General features: G+C 38.0%; 1 protein-coding gene across 1 annotated transcript; it reads right to left on the bottom strand.

The window, feature by feature from the left end:
* Positions 1–31: 31 nt before the first annotated feature.
* Positions 32–6,552, bottom strand: LOC128736108 (uncharacterized). Its single transcript, XM_053830588.1, has 3 exons — positions 6,377–6,552; positions 5,426–5,626; positions 32–368 (listed from the first exon to the last, which is right to left on the bottom strand). The coding sequence occupies exons 1-3, from the start codon at positions 6,550–6,552 to the stop codon at positions 32–34; spliced, it is 714 nt and encodes a 237-aa protein (XP_053686563.1).
* Between the last annotated feature and the right edge of the window lie 16,142 nt (positions 6,553–22,694).

Raw genomic sequence — 22,694 nt, 5'->3', positions numbered from 1 at the left:
CTCTTATGAAAGGACTCTTTTTAACCTAAAATTAGATAATATAGAGTGGCACAAACCTTTTAATAGCGTTGATTTGAATTTCCGTAAACGCAGAGTTTAGCATGTAGCAGATGCCACGCTCCGTCATTACCTTTTTAATTAGTAGCTTATCTTGAACTTGGTTAAAACCATATATTACAACATCGTGATTTGGATGTACCTCACTCAGTAAAGACGGTATATCCACATTTGCTAGACGTTCATTGGTCATCGACGTTGGTAATAACGCTAACGTGTTAAAGTTTGTTCCGGTCAAATTCACAATTGTTTGGATAAAGTCTACCATATGCTGGAGTTGCGCTGAATCTTTGCGGTTGGTCAGATTGTTGCTAAAAAAAGAGAGTTTTGATAGCTGATGATCCCAATACAGTTAAGATTGTAAAATGTTACTAGTTAATTATTGTTTTACTAAATCATTTGCGTTATTTTTTGGCAATATAGTGAAACACCTTAATGTTTGCTACAGGACTAAAACTTCTACTTGAATTGACTTTTCTAGTATAAGCAGGATCAATTTGTAAAGGGACTATTAAGATCAAACGAATTACGAATGCTATAAATTTGCATGAAGCTATAAACTTTTCTTCTCTAGAATAACATTGGATAAAGGAACATATGTAAGTTTATTTTTACGTTTTTCGGAAGGGTCAAGCATTAAATTTGAAGTTCCCTGGGTAATTTCACACTTATTGGTTTCAATGAAACATTATCTGGTATGTATACTTTTTATAATTGCGATTCAAATTTACCTTTTGTATTCAGAAAGTAGTCTGACTAGAGCATTTAGACATGTATTCACTGTGGGACATTGCTAAATATAACATAACGTATTCTGTGATTCCTATGTAAAATTGACTAATTGACTAGCGAACACTTTAAGTATTAACAACCCAACAAACATTTCTGTTGAATAACTGCTAATCAAACGCTTGTTACCCGGTAATTAGCTATACAACAGTTGAATAAGCTACTATCCAAGAAAAATGTTTGTTGGGAATGATCCGTGCCTGTTTGAATCAGTACCAGCAAAGCGACGATCTCTTGCTTTACCTCCACCTTTACATTGTTGCAAGAGTGACCGCGTTCCGTCGGGCTCGGGATATTAAGACGCAATGACATTAGTAGTATTTCGGAAATTTCCAACCCCCTCCCCCCTCCGCAGTCCAGTTATTGCTGCCAGTGTACAACAGTTGTCCCGGTCCGTCGTGTGGGTTTGGGAAACAAAGCTTCTGCAACCCAACTCATATAAAAGCAAAGTTATTGGTTTAAACGTCTTTCTAAAACTTGACCCTTCTTAATCGGTAGACTTCGCAGCCGGTTGTTAGAGTACAGAACAATTACGTGGCTAGTGTAATGGTCCTACTGATTCTATCTAGCAAGCCCCGCCTCCAAGATTTGGACATACGGCGACGGGCTTGTAAGACCAGCATCGTACCTCCAAACTAACTGGGCAGTTAGCTCATGGCAAGTAAGTAAGCGCTCTTCCTTATCTATGCTTCGCTGATGCTGAACGATATTACTCTCGCCACTGGAAGACAATTTGCCTCCAGATCCTGTTTCTCCATCAACGGAGTGCATATCAAAAAGCATAATGAAAACCCTTAGTCCACAAGGCCCAGTCGAGGATCTCTGTTTCATTGATCGTATAATCTGTCGCTGCCATCAGAGCTGTTCCGTTTCTATGCTCAGTACCGGTGATGAGGGTTTGGAACTTGCTTTAACAGGCAAGTGCCGTCGTGATAGCTCATCTTCGCTTCCGGAAGTTTTTCCCATCCGTAACAATGTAGCAATATCCCTCAGCGTTGCGCCTCCGATCCTACCGCTCTCTCATACTGCTATCTACCGGGTTGAAGTGTTGAACAATAGAGCTGTTGCAACTAGCAGCGTTGAATATAACCACCCTATGGACTTTTACTACCAAAACGTGCGAGGGTTACGGTCAAAGGTAGGTCCATTCTTTCTAGCTGTAACCGAGTGCGACTTTGACGATATTGTGATTCCCACGCCATAGTTTGATGAATGCTTATGTAGTGCCTAACTGTCCAGCAATGGCTTTGCTGTCCGTCGCATTGATCGTAATCCCGCGATCAGTATAAAAATCTGTAGTGGGGGTGTTCTGATTGCTGTCTTGACTCGCTGGAACCGCTACATCGATATAGGTGTGATCTATTTGCCTCGATATTAGCAGTATTCATGTACACGTGGACTCTATCGGAGCTGTTGTCTCCAGCTTCGACCTCAGAGACTATGTTCTGCAGTTTGGGGACTATAATCAGGCTCAGTTTCTGTGAATTATTGTTGAGGATCCTTTCGGGAATGACAGTACACTGGAATTTCGACGAGCTGATTATGACAGGTTCAGATTCGCAATCTCTCGCATTGATGACGACACCCCATCAGCCATATATACGTTTGCCATACGGACGGTTGCCATACGTACGAATGCCATATAGACGAATGCCATAATGTATGTTTGCCATAATGGACGGGAGCTATACAGACGAATGCCATAGTGTATATTTGCCAGAATTAATATTTTTGGTATGGAGGCCCAGAACTACACTTCGACCAGTTCAAAGCTTAAAGAACCAGCACGACCAAGTCGCAAAAGGCCTAATTGATTCAGGCTAAAAAAGCAGCTTTGCCGCTTTTCATTTCATACAGGGTATCTCGATGCGAGGACTGGGGTTAACTAGCTTTCTAAAAGTTAAAGCTTTCATATGCAGCTGGTCCAGATGGCATTCTAGTATCCATTTTGAACTTGTGCTCGGATGTGTGGCTTGATCCGCTTATGAAATTATTTAACAGGTTACTTCAAAAGAGCAAACTTCCTAAGCTGTAAAAATCCACATTAATTTTTTTATGTTAACATAAAAGGTAGCAAGAGAGACGTTCCTAATTACAGAGGCACCACTTCCCTATTGTAAAGCCTGGCTAAAAGTAAATTTGCACTCGTCGTTATTTGACAATTGCCCAAAATTTTTCAATGGGTCGAAACTCCGGACAGTTTGAAGAGTTTATCTCTTTTGACACGAAGTTGGCATCATTAGCTGCATACCACTCCAGCACCACTTTAGAGTAGTGACAGGTATCTAAATCAGGCCAGAATATAACGTTGTGTTTATGAATGAATGACCAAATCCGTTGCTTCAAGTACTCTCCCATGTATAAACTTGTTGTAATTGTTGACGAAGTGATGAAAGGTTCAGTTTTCAGTCCACTGCTACATCCCAGTAAACCATTTGGTTTGTATATCTCGATTGCAACTGAGGTATACGAAATCATATCTGAACGAAAAATTTATATTTCACGCCATATAACAACATATATGTACCAAAGTGGAGGCGATATACGTGCGAAAATTAGGACAATTATTTGTAATTCTATTTTGCGTAGTTTTTATAACACGCAACTAAATACTCCTGAATATATGATTAAAATATAATCAAATATTGCAATTGTCTATCCTGCTTTATAATTCACAGTCATGAATTGTATATGAAGACACGCACGACTGCAAAACAACTTATTGTTCACTTCGATTTGACATACTCTAATCATTATACAATTCCAATGTGAAATTGACATGAAAACGATTTAATGTGAACTTTCTATTACGATTTTGTGTTATCTGGGATATTCCTTGCCAGATCATGGGCTTCTTTGCGAATTAATCAGCAAACACGAATTTATACTTGCCTAGCCACGCCAAGTTACAATGTAAAATTTTTGACCGGGAAGTTGCTTGAAATCCACTTTCACGTAGGTTTCGTCGTCCATTAAAATACATCCGTTGAATTTCTCTAAAACTTGCTCGTACAAACCCCTAGCACAGTTCTTCCACAAAATTTCAATTTGATGGACAAAGTAGTCTAAGTCCCCCCTAACAAAAAGAGCACAGTTCTTGGCAACCAAATTCTGCTTCACACGCCGATTCGGATGTTCCCAAATCTCCGTTTGCACAATACACAACGGTGTAAAAGTTGATGCTCTCTACACTGATCCCAAGGCAGCATTTGACTGTGTGGATCACGAAATTCTGTTAAGCAAACTAGACAAACTTCGAATCTACATATCGTTGATCGCCTGGTTCTGATCATGTTTGACATACCGATCGCTTTGCTTCTCGCATCGGAGCTTCTCGTTATGAAGTGTTTACGAATGTTTCCGGCGTCCCCCAGGGGAGTAATCTCGTAACCGTTTTTGTTTCCGCTGTTTATCAACGAACTTTTTGTTATATTGCCTTGTCGATGCCCCCTTCTTTGCGCCGATGACGTCAAAATATATAACATCATCAACAGTACCGATGATTGCGACTATTTTGCAACTAAATGAGATTGTATGCAGAGTTGGTGCAATTTTTGACAATTAGCATCAACAAATGCAATGTGATAACCTTTCATCGCAGATAAAAACAGATCATGTTTGGTCATTCAACTTCTGGACACATGATTAGTATTGTGACTAAAGTTAACAGACAGCTTTCCTTTACATTCAAAATCTCCGAAGACTTCCTCGATCCACTGTACTTGCAAACGTTGTATTGCTCGTTAGTTCGCACAGTGTTCTTGAGTTGTTGGATTACTCGATTCGAGAGAGTACAAAAAAGTTTGTAAGCTACGTACTTCGTTGGCTGCCATGGCATGATGCTACCAACCTGCCTTCCTACACTGATCGCTGTCAGGTGCTTGGCATGTGACCCTAGAATGGAGAAAATTTATTGCACTAATTCTCTTTGCTGCTAAGATCATTACTTCGGACATCGATTCGCCTGAACTAATTCGCCCTAGCTAGATGATTTAACTGCTATTGCATTAATTTGTTTTTGAATTCTAGTGAAGTTTGAGATTCGCACGATGAAGTTTCACCCACGCTGCATGATGAACAACACATTTTTTTCAAAATAATTTACTAATATCGCTAATTCTGTAATTTGTTAAATTCCGAAAAACGACTCGATTTTGTTTTTTATTACTATTATTTTATTAATATATGCTTTTTATTATTTTTAAGATTGTGGTATTCTTCTAATGACGCACATTTTTATATTTAACTTTTGAACCACAAGCACAATTTCTCGGGAAGTAGAACAGGAAGCATCAGCACTATAAATATTCATTTATACTACCACGAATGTCTAAAATAGGTAGCTATATTCTTATTCTCTGGAGTGCCGTATTTTCTGGGTGTGAAAGGTGCAATCAGCAATTTCATGATAAACATTCAAATTATAGTGAAACAAAATATAATATATATGTATACAAAGCTCACAATACTAGCATGAACGTTCTGCGAACAGTTCACGCGATTTACATAAACGTGATCAAATCCACAAACGACGTTTCACGAACGTTTTCAATATCTCAACACAATCAGTGAATCTTACCGTTCAATGTAGGAGAGTGCCCTACTGTAATCGAAGCGCTTCTGGAAACAAATTGTTGCAGCTGGCATTGTTCCAACCCAATCACGATAATTTTTATCCAGCTGTATGACGGTGGGGTTTGCCCGAAAGCGTTCCATTTGATGGAGACCGATGAACAGTGCACCGTACATGGCCAATGCAATCAACAGTAGCCATAAGATTCTATCGATGGTGATGGAATGTGAAACGAATCTTTGTTATATTGCATATTCTTAAAGTGTGGTGAGCGTTCCTAATAATTAGGCCATTTCAAATTAGTTTTAAAGTTTTTGTCACCTCCTTCCCCAGATTGGTTTTAAAAATAGGGAGGCAGAAAAAATTGTTGGACATGAGTTAAACATTTTTGCATAAAATCATTTGTCTGTGTCTGCAACCTAGTCTATAGAACTCGAAAAATGACTGTTAACGTTTCTAGCACGAAAAAGGAATAGAAGTTCAAACAAGGTAATGACCAAAAAGCGGTTAAAATATTTTCCTTTCGATTTTGTCTCTTTTTTGGTAGGTTTCCGCAAGGAAAATAAATCACAATTAAACGCTTAAATAGCTTATTTTTTGTTACTCTTTCAAAACAATCTCATTGTTTTTTGCTCCTCCACCCTCAAGCTGCTCAACATCGGAAGGACAAAAGCTTTATAAAAAATTTGAACTGTTTGCTTTAAAACTTATGAGCTTTGAGCACAAGGCGAGTGTTTTTAAGTTCTGAGATATAAAAACAAACTAATAACTCAATCACATTCAGAAGCAAATCGTTGTTAAACGATACTGTTTTCGGCTGTAAGTGGAATACTCGTAAAAGAATGAAACTCTTCAACTTCGTTTTCTGAAAAATGCCATTGTTGACTGATGCTCAAAAGCGAAACATTTTCGTCCCTGAACTTGAAATATTTGTTGACGAGCGTTGTAATCACTTACCTTTCTAGGAAATGTTTTTTACGGTCCAACGCATGCTGTACACCTTGGATACCAAGCTTTTTGATCAACTTTTGATTGAATGATTCACCATCATCGGTGAGGATGGTTGTGAGCAGTTCTTTTTTCGACTTGATGACACGCTTTTCAGTTTGCTTTTCGAGAGAACCATTAGCCATCCCATTAGTAACTAAAATATGATGTAAGACATGTAAAGCTTTTCTAGACAGTACTGTCATTTGTATAAAATTCAACTGAACTTTGCTGTACGACCGGATATTTCACAATGATTCGTTTCCAACTGTCACAAGTTTTGGAGAAAGTACTCGCTTTTCCAATACCTTTTCCTAGTATATTGTGATGAATGGAAACATAATATTGAAGCCAAAAGAACTAATTTCAACACATAGATGACGGAGGTGATAAAGCCAAATGGAACGGTAATTGATTCCGACTCGGTTGGGTTGTTATTGTTAAAAGTCCATTGTTAAAAGATAATTGTTACAAATTGAGCAAATATAGGTTTCCAATTGTGGGTTTGTCAGTTTGTCAACGGGGTTTTGCTCGGTTACGAAGGGAGAGTGTGATATCATTGATGCACGTATCTGAGTTTTTAATCAAAAGTTTATTTCTTGTTTAGATTTGAATAAGTCGTCAAGATATACTAACTGATGTACGTTTAGTAAATTACTACAATTCGTTGGAGCATATTAATACTCATTTAAACTAGTGTCACATAAAATCTAGATAATGTACAAACGAGTTTAGTTGACTGAATTGCGTTTAGTGTAATTCTTTCATTTTTGCTTTGAAACAACTTCTTCGAAGTTTTGTTTTGTTTTAGTTTGGCTACATGAATTTGTTAAACGGTAAAATTATTATCGCATTTAGTAAGGCTCTATAGAAAACGGTGATATCATATCAAATGTGGTCCTCGATGTGTGGGTGCAAATGGTTAAATAGAATAAGTTTAGAACGGCTAGAGATAATATTTCTATTGGACAGATTTTTAGTATAGAATAGTACATAGATTCAGAATTCAATACAGACAGAAACAACAGTAGAGTACGAAGATATCCAATAATTTTTAGTGAAAGGTGGTAGTTTCGAAAGCGTTAGAATGAGTTAGGATATGTTTAGAGTTTCTTTGGAAGGGTAAAAATTAATTATTCTTAATTTCAGTGTTTACATTCAACAATTATTCATGACTTGTTCAAAGTGGTGTTTTATTATGTATATATTATTTCCAGAAAACTTCGGGAGTAATAAGGCTTAATTCAGTGTGGCGTCCTAAACTTTATAGGAACGAAAAGTTCTGTTCTGACGTTTCTAACGTACAGGTTCTGTTGTATTGATATAAAATTCAATTATAAAATAGACCACAATGTTTGCGATCTTCTTCATAAAATAGATTCTTTCATTTTTAGTGACAATGTTCGTAGAAAATCTCGTCTTAAGCTGGAATTTTTCAGGCTAGGATGTTTTATCATTATCTTCCTTAATGTATATCATATCTATATGTAAAAAACAGGACACATCGATATTATAGGGGTATACAATCTATGGTGTAGTTCTCGAATCTTGCATTGTATCGGTTGCTATACTTTCCTCAACAGGTTTTACGCACTTTTCTTGGTTTTACCTTACTTTTGGAGGGAGTCTACAGCAAGACACAAAATGGTCCCGTTTATACTTGTTTGTCGAATTTGTTGTAATAATTTTATAAACATGGATATATTGGACAAATTAGTTTTGATTTACAATTTAAAAGTTACTACCATCATCGCTAGTTCATTCTCCACTACTTTTGCTTTATATGAAAATATCAAAAGAGATCTTTTTGTTATTGTGACACCTATAAGATGTTATACACGTATTGAACAAGAACATATAAATCACTCATACACCAATATTGAAACAAAAAAATATAGTAGGAGACGATAGTTTCTACCTCGTGGTATTTATTTCGCTCTTGTGTGTTATGTTTTGCCCTAAGCAAGGAGCCGAATCGAGAAATTATCAAGTTTAGACACATTCTGACATATTTTATACATTGTATTACGAATCCGGAATAGACTTCGGACATAACAAAAATATTAAGTTAATAACAGCTTCTGATAGTGAAAAATGTTGCTTGGGTATATCGTTTCCTTGTCAGAAACATTTGTTTTCTTTGCAGTCAAATATTGAATACCATGTGTCTTTATTTATTTGGGAAAATTGTATTTGAAAACCAAAAAATTAAGCTTTTTAAATCATAATTAAAATTTTTGGAGTGTTTTTTTGCATTTATAGATAATCTTTTTTGTATAGAATATTAAAATATCTTTTATTGGCACTAAAATCATTGAAGTCGGTTCAGTGGTTCAAAAGCTTCGATTTTGTTTAAAAAAGGTTAAGGCAATAATAGCCTACCCTAGAGCAAAAGATCCTAAAAACGCTATAGGTCCAAAAAATCAGTAAAATTAACCTTCATATTGTTCCTCTAGGTTAGGGCATGGCAGAGCTAGTTGATCTTAGGGGTAAGCTGATCACAGGCAATATCTCGAAAACTACTCAATAAAAAATCTAATACTATAAGAGCCTTATTTCGTCTGTGTAAGGAAAACCAAACCCCTGACAAAATGTCATGTTTTCATAGCAAGAATCGCAGCTCGCTCCCTAAATGCTTTACACAAAGCTGAAACTAACGGTCATCTCCGTTATGGTGAATTCAGGTTATCACATCTAAAAAGTAAGTTTTCGCCGAAATTATAAAAAAGTTAGGTTGGGTACCTCCGATTTGCTCTCAAATAGATGCAGGGCAATGCACGCGGGCTACAGCCAATGGTGTAATATGGACGAAAGATGCACTATCACAAATATCAAAAAATTTCTAAGAAGGGAAAACGTTATGAACATAGTGTCAATTATGCCACCAAATATTTAAGAATAGACTACTTCTTTACTTACTTACTTAAGTGGCTTGCCGTCCTAAGACAAAGCAAGGAACAAGGATTCTCCAGTTGACTCGGTTGTGGACTACGGCTCTACAATTTCTCGGACACCGAATACTCTCCGCCAGATCCCGCTCCATCTGGTCTAATCACCTTGCTCGCTGAGCTCGTGGTTGTCTTAGAGTTGAGGCGAACACCATCTTTGCAGGGTTGTTGTCCGGCAACAGAATCCGTGTAGCTTTAGCCACCTTTTGCATACTGGGTTCGCCATAGAGCTGTGCTCGTTCATGGTTCTTTGTCCGCCTCCATATTCCGTTCTCCTGTATGCCACCGAAGATCGTTCTTAGCACTCGTCTGCCGAAAACTCCGAGCACTCGCAGGTCCTTCCATGTTTCATGTCCGTAGAGAACCACCGGTCTAATAAGCGTCTTGTACAGGGTATACTTTGTACGGAAGCTTAGCCTGCTCGACCGCAATTGATCGTAAGGCCCATAGTAAGCACATCTTCCGCTAATAATAGGCCTCCGAATCTCACGACTGGTATCATTGTCCGCCGTTAGCAGTGAACTAAGGTAGACAAATTCGTCGACCACCTCAAACTCATCGCCGTCGATCATTATACTACTGCCCAAGCGGCGTCGGTCGGCCTCGGTTCCGCTAGCCAGCATGTACTTTGCTGAACGGCCAGAATCAATTTTCCGAAAGTTACGACATTGAAAAGCTCGAAGCGTTGAAACCACGGATCAAAATAATCGGCATCAATGATGATTTTTCGGAAGATGAAATAGTTGAAAAACTGAAAAAACAAAACAATCTGGCAGAAAACGCATATCTGAAAGTTATCCGTGTTCAGAAAAAAGCAAGTCACACTGAAAACACTTCAGCTGTAATTCTTGAAACCGATGCATCGTCATTCAAATGCTTGATGAAAGAACAGCGGGCAAACATAGGTTGGGACCGCTGTCGAGTATTTGAAATAGTTGATGTCTTACGCTGTTATAAGTGCTCCGAATATGGCCACAAGGCAGCGAAGTGCAGCAAAGAAGTGTGCTGCCCAAAGTGTGCCCAAGAACATCCAATCAACGAGTGTCAGTCAACAATCGAGAAGTGTATCAACTGCCTGGACTTTAACAACAAACAGAAATTACCAACCGCTGACCAACTAAAAACGGATCACCCCTCCTGGAGTTCGAAGTGCCGGATGTACCAAAAACGAATGCAGAAGTCAAAGCTCAGGATTGACTACTCAACCTAGCAACCAACGCCCATAACGGTAACAAATAGGACTAGTGGAAGCATCGCTCTTTTTCGGTCAGGTAAAGCCAAAGAGGGTATATGTCCTCTCGAAGTTATGCCAGATACTGCGCGCCCTCATAATGACCCTCATTTGCAGCCAACCGGCTTGGACAACATCATCTGTAGCTCTGTCAGTGTATCGTATCTACCCGGTTTCGATGACTCCACTGCTGTTTGTTCAGGTAAAGCCAAAGAGGGTATATGTCCTCCCGAAGCTATGCCAGGTACTGCTCGCCCTCATAGAGATCCTCATTTGCAGCCAACCGGCTTGAACAACATCATCTGTAGCTCTGTCAGCGTATCGTATCTACCTGGTTTCGATGACTGCACTGCTGTTTGTTCAGGTAAGGCCAAAGAGGGTATATGTCCTCGCGAAGCTATGCCAGATACTGCTCGCCCTCATAGAGATCTTCAATCGCAGCCATTACCTACCACCGTAGCTCAGCATCCCTCTAACGGAACTCTGGCCGGTAGTCAAGTATCGTCTAGTGTACCGGCCACCGGCAGACAGCTCAGTATATACTACCAGAACGTAAGAGGTTTACGTACAAAGATCGACGAGGTTTTCGTTGCTGTCTCTGACGCAGAACATGATGTTGTCATCCTAACTGAAACCTGGCTGAACGAGGAAATCACTTCACTTCAGTTATTTGGCGCAATGTATACTGTCTATCGAAAAGATCGGGACCCCAGTAGAGGAAAGGCGCAAGGTGGAGGCGTTCTCATCGCTGTGTCAAATAGGTTACCGTCAAAACAAAAAACGGGCTTTAATTTAGAACTTGAGCAGCTGTGGGTTAACACTAGTTATGGTGATACTAATATCTGTGTGGGAGTTGTATATATACCTCCTGAGTCCTCTTCTGATGTTGAAATAATTCAGAAACATATCGATTCTGCGCTTACGGTTGCAAACTCCTTAGATCACAACGCAGTCCATTTACTGTTTGGCGATTACAACCAACCTGGACTTGTTTGGAAGAGTACACCTTTCGGTCACACAGTACCCGATCCCTCTGAGTCAGCCTTTCCCAGGTCCAGCATAGCATTGCTAGATGGCATAGCTTTGCTAAACATGTCCCAGATGTCCACAGTTAGGAATTGTCGTGATCGAACGCTTGATCTTCTTTTTGTGAATGCCGAAGCTTCATCGCACTGTATCTGTACTGAAGCACATGAGCCGCTAATTGATATCGACAGACAACACCCGCCGCTCCTAGTATCGCTTAGCTGTCCCCAGCAAATATCTTTTGAAGATATTTCGGATGTTACCGAGTTCAATTTCTCAAAGACGAATTTTTCTGGGCTTCAAGCGTCTCTCTCAACCGTTGACTGGAACGATTTATTAAACAATATAACCGACGTAAACGCAGCAGTAGACATCTTTTCGAACATTCTAATCCAGCAATTTAGGATGTTTGTTCCCACACCTCGTCCCCGACCTAAACCTCCTTGGTCAAATAGTCGTTTGCGAGAACTAAAGCGACTGAGAGCAGCAGCGCTTCGCAATTATACTAATCGGCGCGGCCCCCTGACAAAGCGAGAGTTTGTTTTTGCCAGTAATAACTATAGGGCTTATAATCGATATCTTTTCTCCAGACATGTGTTACGTACCCAATCAAATTTAAAGCGAAATCCGAAACGTTTCTGGACCTTTGTAAATGAGAAGCGCAAAGAGAACGGCCTCCCTTGCAGTATGTTTTTGGGTGAAGACTCTTCAAGTACGATGAGCGATACCTGCAATCTTTTTGCCAAACATTTTTCAAGTGTATTTTCAACCGTGGCAGCTAATCCGGCTCAAATTGAAAATGCTGTCCGTGGCATACCCAGCGATGTGTTAAACATAGGTAATTTCAGCTTCTCAGACGAAGATATTCTTGCTGCATTGCGGAAGTTAAAGTCTTCAACATCTGCTGGGCCTGACGGAATTCCGTCTATTGTGCTAAAAAGATGTGCGGAAGCCTTATGTGCTCCACTGAAACTAATTTTGAATCACTCACTGTCGCAGTCGACATTTCCAACGCGTTGGAAAAAGTCGATCATGTTTCCCGTCCATAAAAAAGGCGATAAACAAAATATAGCAAATTATCGTGGAATTACTTCCCTATGCGCGGGTTCCAAGCTCTTCGAAATATTAGTTAGCAACGTACTGTTTCGAGAGGCCAAAGCGTATATCTCATCTAACCAACATGGATTTTACTCACGGAGATCGACAACAACGAATTTAGTACAGTTCACATTGCATTGCATTAGGTTCATGGAAACAGGAGCTCAAGTAGATGCCGTGTACACAGATATAAAAGTGGCGTTTGACAGTGTAGACCACTCTATTCTATTGGCAAAAATTGAGCGACTTGGTGCATCACCCGCTATAGTACAATGGTTAAAATCGTACCTTATTGGTCGAACCCTATCTGTAAAAATTGGAAGCCATGAATCACAAAGTTTCACCAACCGCTCGGGTGTACCACAAGGGAGTAATCTGGGGCCATTACTATTTTCATTATTTTTTAACGTCGTCTGCTATGTAATACCATCAGGTCGGTTTCTTATTTATGCTGATGATCTTAAACTTTACTGTGGTGTACGCTCGACGGCTGATTGTATCGAACTACAGCAACATCTCAACGATTTCTACAATTGGTGTGCTCAAAATCTGCTGATCCTGAGCGTGGCTAAGTGCGCAGTGATCTCATTTTCTCGTAGAAAAAATCCAATCCAATGGAACTACACTATTTCTGAAGAGACAGTTAACAGAGTAACGGTAGTTAGAGACTTAGGCGTACTCTTAGACACTCAAATGACCTTTAGAGACCATTATTCTCATATAATTGGTCAGACGAATAGAAACTTGGGTTTTATTATTAGAGTTGCCAAAGGATTTACTGACCCGTATTGCTTACGAGCACTGTACTTTGCCCTTGTTCGTTCCATACTGGAAGCATCAGCCGCTGTTTGGAGTCCATACACAGCTGTTTGGTCAAACAGGATTGAAGCAATTCAATCAAGATTTCTGCGTTATGCATTGAGAAGCTTACCTTGGCGAAACCCAATAGAATTACCGCCATACGTTGAACGCTGTCGTTTGCTAGATATGGATACCCTAGCTAAACGAAGAGACATATGTAGAGCAGTTTTTGTGGGAAAATTACTGACAGGCGAGATCGACTCCTCTTTTATCCTTGCACAAATTTGCATTAACATTCCGCCCAGAAACCTGAGATCATGGGAATTTTTAAGACTACAATACCAGCGCACTGAATATGGACAGAACGAACCCGTAAGGGCGATGTGTGAAGTTTTCAATAAATGTTATTTATATTTTGACTTTTCCATGACCAGTGTTAGTTTTAAAAATAGATTAAGTAGATTATTTAGCTTATAAGTTTTGTGAATTTGTATATTAGAAATGTCTGTGAACCTTGTGATATATGTAAACACTTATTGTAAACGTTCAAAAGAAGATGGGGTTTTTATGCCTTTTTGAGAGTCTATGTTAGATTTTTTCGAAAAGGCTTTTCCCCATCCAAGTAAATTCATGGAGGCCTACTTGGCCAGATGGATAAATAAATAAAAATGAAATGAAATGAAAATGAAACCATTACTTTGATGAAGCCTGTGTGATTCGAATGAAGCTGACAATCAATGCGAAATCCAAACACAGCACGCTGTACCAGTACCATCCATCGTAGATTAAGTCAGTTTGATGAGCTTTCGAAGCTGTTCTCGTCCATGATTTTCCATAGCTCTTTTCGGACGATGGCATCATATGCGGCTTTCAAGTTAACGAACAGATGCTGCGTGGGAACTGACATTCAACAGAGCTGGCTTGATAAATTCCCACAAATCTGCTTGCAATTGGTGATGGTCGGCGAAAAATGATTTGGGACTGATTTTGTAGGCATTGCGAACAATGATCGCTTGATAGTTCTCACAGTCCGACTTGTTGCCCTATTTGTAGATCCGGCAGATAACCCTTCGCCCATCATTGGGGCTGGTACTTCTACCCCGTTTGTTGCACCGGCTAAATCACTTTCCCCGCTGACATTGTTCTCCGCATTGGCGCCATTCAGGTGTTCATCGAAGTACTGCATCCACCTATCGGTCACATTACGATCATATGTCTGCAATTCTTATTACGACATATTTTGGCTTGTGGCACAAGGCCTTTGCGGGATCCGTTCAGTTTTTGGTAGGACCTTCGCGTTTCCTGAGAAGGATGCAGCAGCTGCAACTCTGTATATTCCTGTTCTTCCAAGTAGCGCTTTTTCTTCCGGAAGATTTGATTTCGCTGCACCTTTTCGGTTTGTGTCTTTCCACGTTCTGACGTGTGGCACTGCGCACCTTGGCCGCCCGAACGTTCTCCTCATCCATCACCCTACTATATGCATCGTCAAACCAATCGTTCCGCTGATTCCGTGCCACATGGCCGATGGAGCTTTCCGCTACACTACTGATGGCGGTTTTGATGGTATTTCAACAGTCCTCGAGAGAGGGGATTCGTCCAGCTCGTCCTCTTCCGGCAGCGCAGCTTCGAGTAAATGCGCGTAGTTTGCGGCGACGTCTAGCTGCTTCAACCGTGTGAAATCTAACCGAAGCTGGCCAGAATCAAATTGGGCTTATCCCATTTAGTTTAGAGCACATTAGTTTTATTGGAAGATTTCCGGTTTGGTATCGTCGGTTTGGTAACAGGAACTCAATCAAAAAAATTAATATGCTCTAAACCAATTGGGATGAATCCAATTCGGTTCTACGGACTACTTTACACAAATTTATTAGATTATTAAGCATTGTTTTCTCAAAACCTTGCATGGTATAGTCCAACAAATGTTGAAAATAGGGGAAATTGAGCAAAATGGGGCACTTCCCGATGACACACAAGAAAGGGATTGACACCACGTGATTCTCCGGAAAATTTTACATAAGATCACCTATATTTTATCAGCCTGCAGGCCGTATCTTAATTGCGTCCGTTTTTTTTGCTCGTTTGAGCCCATAGTGCAATGGTTGCAATTTTTCTCGTAAATGTAGAAAGCGAAGGTATATGTCAATTTTTGCATTTGCTGTTTCTTTAGAAAAAGATTACGCGAAGTTATATCTGTTAACAGACACGTTGGTGTCATTTTGTAAAGCGTGTAGTTTAGGAGCTTGTTGAGACATAGAACGTCACAATTTCTGGAAAATGTATTCTATATCTGTATATAGTTATGCCATCTCTGCTATATAGGTATATAGATGAAAATTCGGAATTTTTGCCAACACACGTAAAAATATCTGGAGCGCCCGTCTAACGCTTTCTGGTCTGTATTGAAATAATAGGCATAAAGAAGCAAACTTTATAGCTAATAAATCAATGCATTCAATTTTATATGGTAGGTATTTATGATATCGGCGGACAATTGCGGCAAATCTCAGACAGACTAAAACAATTACACTGCCGTGAATTGCATAACAGTCCCATTTTCTATGGAGTTTTCTATATAAATGGGACTGTTATGCGATTCACGGCAGTAACAGTAGAGCGGAATAGACAATATGGCGTATAATGGAGTCTATCAATAAAAGTGACGCAATGAATTCTATAAATTGATACTTTTCCATTTAATTGTTGAAGGCGAGGTTGGCTATTGTTTTTGTTTTATTTCGCTATTATGGAGCAATAAAAAATAGTCATCATCACAAAACATAAAAACAAAGACACAATGACACATCGTAACAACGTAAGCTAATTAAAACAAAGAATGAGCCGATGATGTGGAGATTGATTTAATAGCTCCAATACTCGATACTTTTGAAAAGTGATGCGTAAAATGAATCGCAAGGTTCATAAAAGATTACGAACAATGGCTAGTGGGCTATATCAATCGGACTCAAGGCCACAATGACAATGAAAGGTAATATTGAAAACGAGCTGCTTCCGGATAAAAGTACCAAGGCGCATATTGAAAATAAGCTGAAAATTATTACTCTATTTCAGGTGGTTTTGAAAGCGCATTCAATAAAATTGTTATAACCCATTAAAATATCTCCTGAACCTGTGCCAAAAGTTCACCTGTTAACCGGTAAAAGCCCGTTACATTTGGGCTAGGAACTGTATTGATATCAAAGTTCCTAAACTATAACTATATAACTATATAAAACTATATCCTATAGTCAGTTCTGTGAATTGAACTTAAACTAAAACTATTGGTGGTTTATTCGACGATTTAAAACTTATTATTTTTATTGTTAAAGCATTATTTTTCCTAGCACAATATGCTTCTACCAGCATATTTTCTAATCCTCTAAAAGAGAAGTGAAGTTGGCTTCTGGGAGGGCCCTCAAGCCATGAAGGGGTTTACTTTGTTTTTATTTTCTGCTGATTCAAAACGATTCTCCCGCGGTGCCCTTTTGAATTCAGCAAATCGCCGGAAGTCACGCGGCGCCCTATCAAGGGAGTACGGTAACTGGGAAACGATTTGGGTCGATTTTTGGCGGAAATATCACGAACAACGAGTGTCTCATTTTTGAGGATTTTTTTTGCATCAGTCATATTTGAATACATTTCAGGCATATAAACTCGTTCAAAATGTTTTTGTTGTGTTGTTCATCGATAGAAATTGATAGGCAACCTGAAGGTTGTTTACCTTTTCAACTTTTTATGAACTAGTTATACCTATCTTTCGGAAACATTCTAAATGTCCGTGTCCCCAAAGTGTCATTTCGTTAACAAAATTTAATGTTCTTTGCTCTGCATAAATATAGCTAAACAAATTCTTCGGAAGCTGCTTATAGCATGATAACAGACGAAGCGTAAATCAAAAACTAATACATGCTTTGACATGGAATTAGTCACAGATGTCTCTCACAATGTCACCAACTTAGAAAAGCATATTTATGATGTGCCATTAACACACGCGATACAGGCTAGAATTATATGTATGCATCATCACGAACAAATGCGAACATTGAAATAAAATATGACGTTATTCACAACCTGGACAACAGGACAATATAATTGAAAATGTGGCCGATTAGTGAAATATTATAATTGACAATCTTTCAGCTGATTACCTTTGGATTAATCAGGAACCCTACGGAATCGAGGCCAATTAAGGTGGATATAACTATCGACAGAACAATCAGTATCCTTATCGGTATCATTAAGCTAAATTGTTAATTACCGTTTTATCCGCGCCTTTGTGTCAATTTTGAATTATTGGATTAATTTGTGCCATTTTCGAGTTTATTGGAAACTTGATCGAAACATGATGTCTATCAAAATTATATATAACAAAGTATCTCAAATTTGCTGGATATTGAATATTGATTCAATTTCAATTTTTACAATTGTGAAGTTAAAACAATCATCCTACCAGTTGGCCTCGAGGTACAAGACTGGTCTAACAATCCAAAAGTGCACGGAAGAACGCACGTTGAAAAATTCTTTGATTTGATACCCCATTTGACATATTACTGAAGAGAATTCAAAACGGCCAATTTTCAGTTCCGGTTGAACCGATACCGGATGTTCCGAAGTGTGGGACATGAACTTGCGCTCTACAGGATAATTTTAGATTCATTCTTTATTGACCACAAATTAAATGGATAACTTTTGCGCACTCTGTCAAGCAGATTTCTAGTTTTATTTCTCATGCTACTTATGACGTCAAAAAAATCCAACTGCGATCTGGAATATCTCTTATTTTTTCATTAAAGGCCAACCTATTGTGGTTCTTTTAAGACTAGTTGGATAAAAATTGATTGAAAATAAGTGGAGATAGAGCCAGAAGTGTAACTGCAAGTTCCATCATTTTTGATGTCGGGGACGTAAAGGTTAACAGAAGAACCAAAAGACGAATTTCTGGCGCGTTGTAACGTCACGCTACAGGTTTGCTTTCCAAAACAATCTTGGTAAAGCAAATGCTATTAATTTGCCCTCCTTTAATAGGAAATTTTATGCTCTTTCAGAATATATCATAATATTCGGGGGTTTCTTAACGATTTTTCCAACTGAAACACAAATGCTATGCAAAGAAACGTTGTAACGTCACGGCGTAATGTGTCATTCTTTTTTCAAATGATCAGCCTAGAGATATCATGCTTACTGTAACACAACTGTTTAAGAATTTTTCTTGAAGATCTGCTATGGCAGTGAAAAATATAAAAAATACAACACAAAGCTATATCATAACAGAGGTGACATTTTTTAAATAAATTAGAACAAAAATTCTTAAAAATGCCCTTTTTTGAGCCCTTAAGTAAATGCCATGCTTAAAGAAAATTTCATGGATTTATATGATCTTGTTCATGATACTAATGGTTTGATTCGAAGTCGTACTATGCTTAAGCTATAGTGTGATGCATTTGTGGGAACATATCGAAACATTAAAAGTAAAGATTGGCATCACAAAATATTAGCCATCAAGCTGGAGAAAGATTATAATGTTTATTCTATTTTTTTTTTAATTATCATAAGAAATTGTCTGACTTTTCTGTAGTAAATAAATATGACTCTGACACATTTCATTTTAGAATCTATTTTTTGTCGTAAGGGATATGCTGTCTTTAAAATTGAAACATATAATCACATCACTATTTACAACATACTCAAAGTTATAGATTAGAAAAAATACATTCATTTTTGTCACGTCGATGAATATTTTTTACAAAAGAAACTATGTATGCTATTTTAAATCCGGCATTGTTAAAGCTCATTTTTCGATCTGTATTCGTCCGTGAATACTGTTCTTCTGTACAAGGTTGCTAGCGTGTTGTTGCTTCTTTTTGTGTTTTGTCTATAAAGTGCTTTCTCAGTGTTTCTATCTTAATTTCTAAATGATGCCACGTGGGGTTTTGTGTGTTTAGAAACTCGTTACACCACATCTCAAGCATTGCGTCAACGTACCGGAAGAGGAGGACTACGTGTACGAATCTCGACTAGCTAACGGTGGTGTAATGCACTACCGAGATTATAACCTACTTGTTTCGATGGCCGTTTCGTTTCGACAGTCGGGCGAATTGAAAAGAAAGAAAAAGAAAGAATACTGATTAGTGCCGGTTGATAGTCTACAGTGCAATTTCAAGCAGATTCGACCAAAAAGCATCCAATTTTGCTCTGACTTTTCTTGGATTGATAGAATAGTGGATATGCTGGCTGTCACCCGAAACTTCATATTTTTACAAAATCAATTTTGTTTTTAGCGCATTCCTAAAATCAATGATTTTATTTCAAAAAAAGGTTTGTGGAAAACTGTTAGTCTATTCACAATAATATAACATTGTTAGTCTATTCACAATAAGAAAAATTGCAGAACAATAATTCGTTAATAACCTTACTCAATATCAAAGTTTAACAAAATCCACAATGATAATTATTATTTTGTGGTACAACAATTTGCAAAAAAAGTTACTGCTGAACACTATGCATATTTTTTTTTAAATATTACTTTTTTTGTCTCATACTGGTCAAGCTCTTTTTATTTTCTTGTGGGAGGAGAAACGGCATTTTTGTGAAGAAGGAAAATTGAATGATCTGGGAAAATTGATATGCAAAAGGTAAAATGGTGAAAGGTCAAATTAACAAAATAACAGCCAAAGGCAAATCAATCCTGGTTTTGTGGAAAAAAATAAAGTTGTTGGTGACAGATAGCATATTTAATCAGTATCATTGAAATCAGAGCAAAATCAGGTGATTCCCATTCCCATTCAACGTGGAATTACACTATAGCAGAATTGTTGGTGTTACAATTTTGTTGTGTTGTTAGATGGAATATTTTAACGCTAGTAGTGTACTTCGCTATCACTTATAAAGCAAACATAAAGCTGTCTACTGTATTTAATCGTGCAATTTCTCTAATAAAATCAACATAAAAATAAGAATGTATTTCTGTTGCTACTATACCATTGCCGTGGATCTTGTGACATTATTTGGTTTATTTATCCCTAAAAATGTAGTAAATTAATGTAGTAGTCGTTTATAAGACCTTCAGGGAATATTTGGAATAGGAAATTTGGTACATATTACTGCAGAGATTTACGGTTGTGGGAATTGTTGTTTTTAATAAAATGGCAGCGTAATTTTTTGTCGCATTGTCCAGGCAAGAAAAAGTTCTAAAGATCATTAGAATAAGTAGAAAATCAAAATACAGTACCCGATAGATATATGTCGTTTGTTTAAAATAGCGTTCTTGCTCACTGATGGTTGTTAATGTAATATTCATACGCATGAAATGCTGAGCGGATACTCCATTGGGCTTTTGAACAACGATGCTGGTCTAGCAAGCCAGTCCTCGTATGTTCGAATTTAGGCTGGGAGAGGCTGATAGAGTCAATGGGATCGGAATCATGTACTCTAACAACTGGCTGCGAGGTTGATTTTGGAATAAAATTAATCATATGAATTTAAATAATTAATTCAGAGTAAAAGTACGTGCATATTTATTTTCCTCCATTACTTTGTTATTATCCTAGCGTATAAAAATTGATACGTGATTTCAGTGTACCCCGGGTCATAATGGGTTAATAAAGTTTTCACCTTGCATAAATACTTGGTGGTTCCCCTCTGAATAAGCACATGCCTATATTAGGGTTCTGGATGGGTTCGTCTATGGCGAGACTTCGTCTATGACGGGTCTTCGTCTACTTTCCCGACAGAGAAACGAAAAAGCATCACTAAAACCAATTTTGATGCAAATTACATTCAAACAATTACTTAGCATCAATATTTATGGAATACCTCTTCGTTATCGACGAAAAGATAACGGAAGAAAATAACTATTTTGCACTATAAAAAAATAAAAGTCTTCTCGGTTTCCCTATCTGCTTTAAAAAAAATAGGACGAAGAGAATCCGCTAATCACACGGACTAAGTACATGAAATGTTGATCTGGTATTTAAACTACTTCCACTCTTTTTTGGGAGTTGGATAGCTCTTGCACACTACTCAAGGAATATAGGTATGCATAGATTTTTGTAAGCAATTACTGGCAAATATCACAATAATTATATGAAAATTGTGAACCTTGCTACAAACAACAGGTTGTTTTATTCAATTAATGCCATTGCACACATAATTTTATGAATGTTTCTTGTAGCATTTTTTCTCAGCTTTCCAATGCTGGTCATAAAATAAAAATCGGTTGGGGGGCTTATGGTGAAAACGGCGATTTTTTTTATAAAATCCAATATGGCGATCAAATCCAAGATGGCCGCCAAAACAATTTTTTATTTCATTTGAAAGCCCTGTTCTTCTTCTTTACGGAACCGGGCCATTTGTTAGTTGTTTCATGGCAAATTTATGAAATATGACATGACATAGATCTCAAGGTCTGCTCAAAATTCAACTTTTTATTAAACTGTTAGGCTCCTTGGTGAACGAAAGGTTCACTATTTCGAAGTATCAAAAGTGTAATTATTATATTTTAGCCATTTTCAACCAAATAAGCGCAAAAGTTCCAATATTTGAAGACCTCGTGTCAGTACCCAAGTAGAACACTTTAGGTTGATTTAGTTGTAGCAACCAAATTACGATTGAAATTAGTCATATTTCGGTTATCACAACAACTTTGTAACAACCGTGCTAGTAGGGTAGTGGCGGTGGTTTCAGAAAGGTTAGGAATCAGTCAATAATTTTTAGTTTATATCGCTTTTTGTTTAATGGATATACCTTGTTTACTGTTGTGAATCTGTTAAATTTTGTTGTAACTAGGCGTTCTCTGCGGGAAGATCTCATTTTTTGCTTTAATCGAAAGAGCTACAACGTTGTTGGTAGCTAAAAGAGTACTCTTTTTGCTACCAACGGGGTAGCAACGCCACAACGCAAAAAATACCAAAGATAAAACGTAACTTTCTTTAACAACATTTCAGATAATAATTTTATCTACAATTGTCCTGTACACCACTTATTGTATTCTGTTCGGCTGAGGCGCTGTAGTCAAAAGAGAAAATAGAGGCAAAAAGGCCAAATCAAATTTGGCTCTCATAATAAATCAATGAAATTAGAAGAATGCCAACATAATTAGGATACAGTTGAAGCATTTACCCTTCGCTAACACGTAGTATGAGGAAACACAATGTGCAAAATCGGGTGGTAGGTATTTCTCCATTTTTAT

This window comes from Sabethes cyaneus, chromosome 2 (assembly GCF_943734655.1).
Source record: "Sabethes cyaneus chromosome 2, idSabCyanKW18_F2, whole genome shotgun sequence".
In the NCBI taxonomy this organism is placed as follows: domain Eukaryota; kingdom Metazoa; phylum Arthropoda; class Insecta; order Diptera; family Culicidae; genus Sabethes; species Sabethes cyaneus.
This window is presented reverse-complemented; position numbering and strand designations above follow the sequence as displayed.

Excerpts from the sequence above, each read along its gene's own strand:
- LOC128736108 (XM_053830588.1), bottom strand. The coding sequence starts at position 6,552 with ATGGCTAATGGTTCTCTCGAAAAGCAAACTGAAAAGCGTGTCATCAAG. Across the intron at positions 5,627-6,376 it reads AAAAAACATTTCCTAGAAAG|AATCTTATGGCTACTGTTGA; the intron begins GTAAGTGATTAC and ends CACCATCGATAG. Across the intron at positions 369-5,425 it reads GCACTCTCCTACATTGAACG|CAACAATCTGACCAACCGCA; the intron begins GTAAGATTCACT and ends CTCTTTTTTTAG.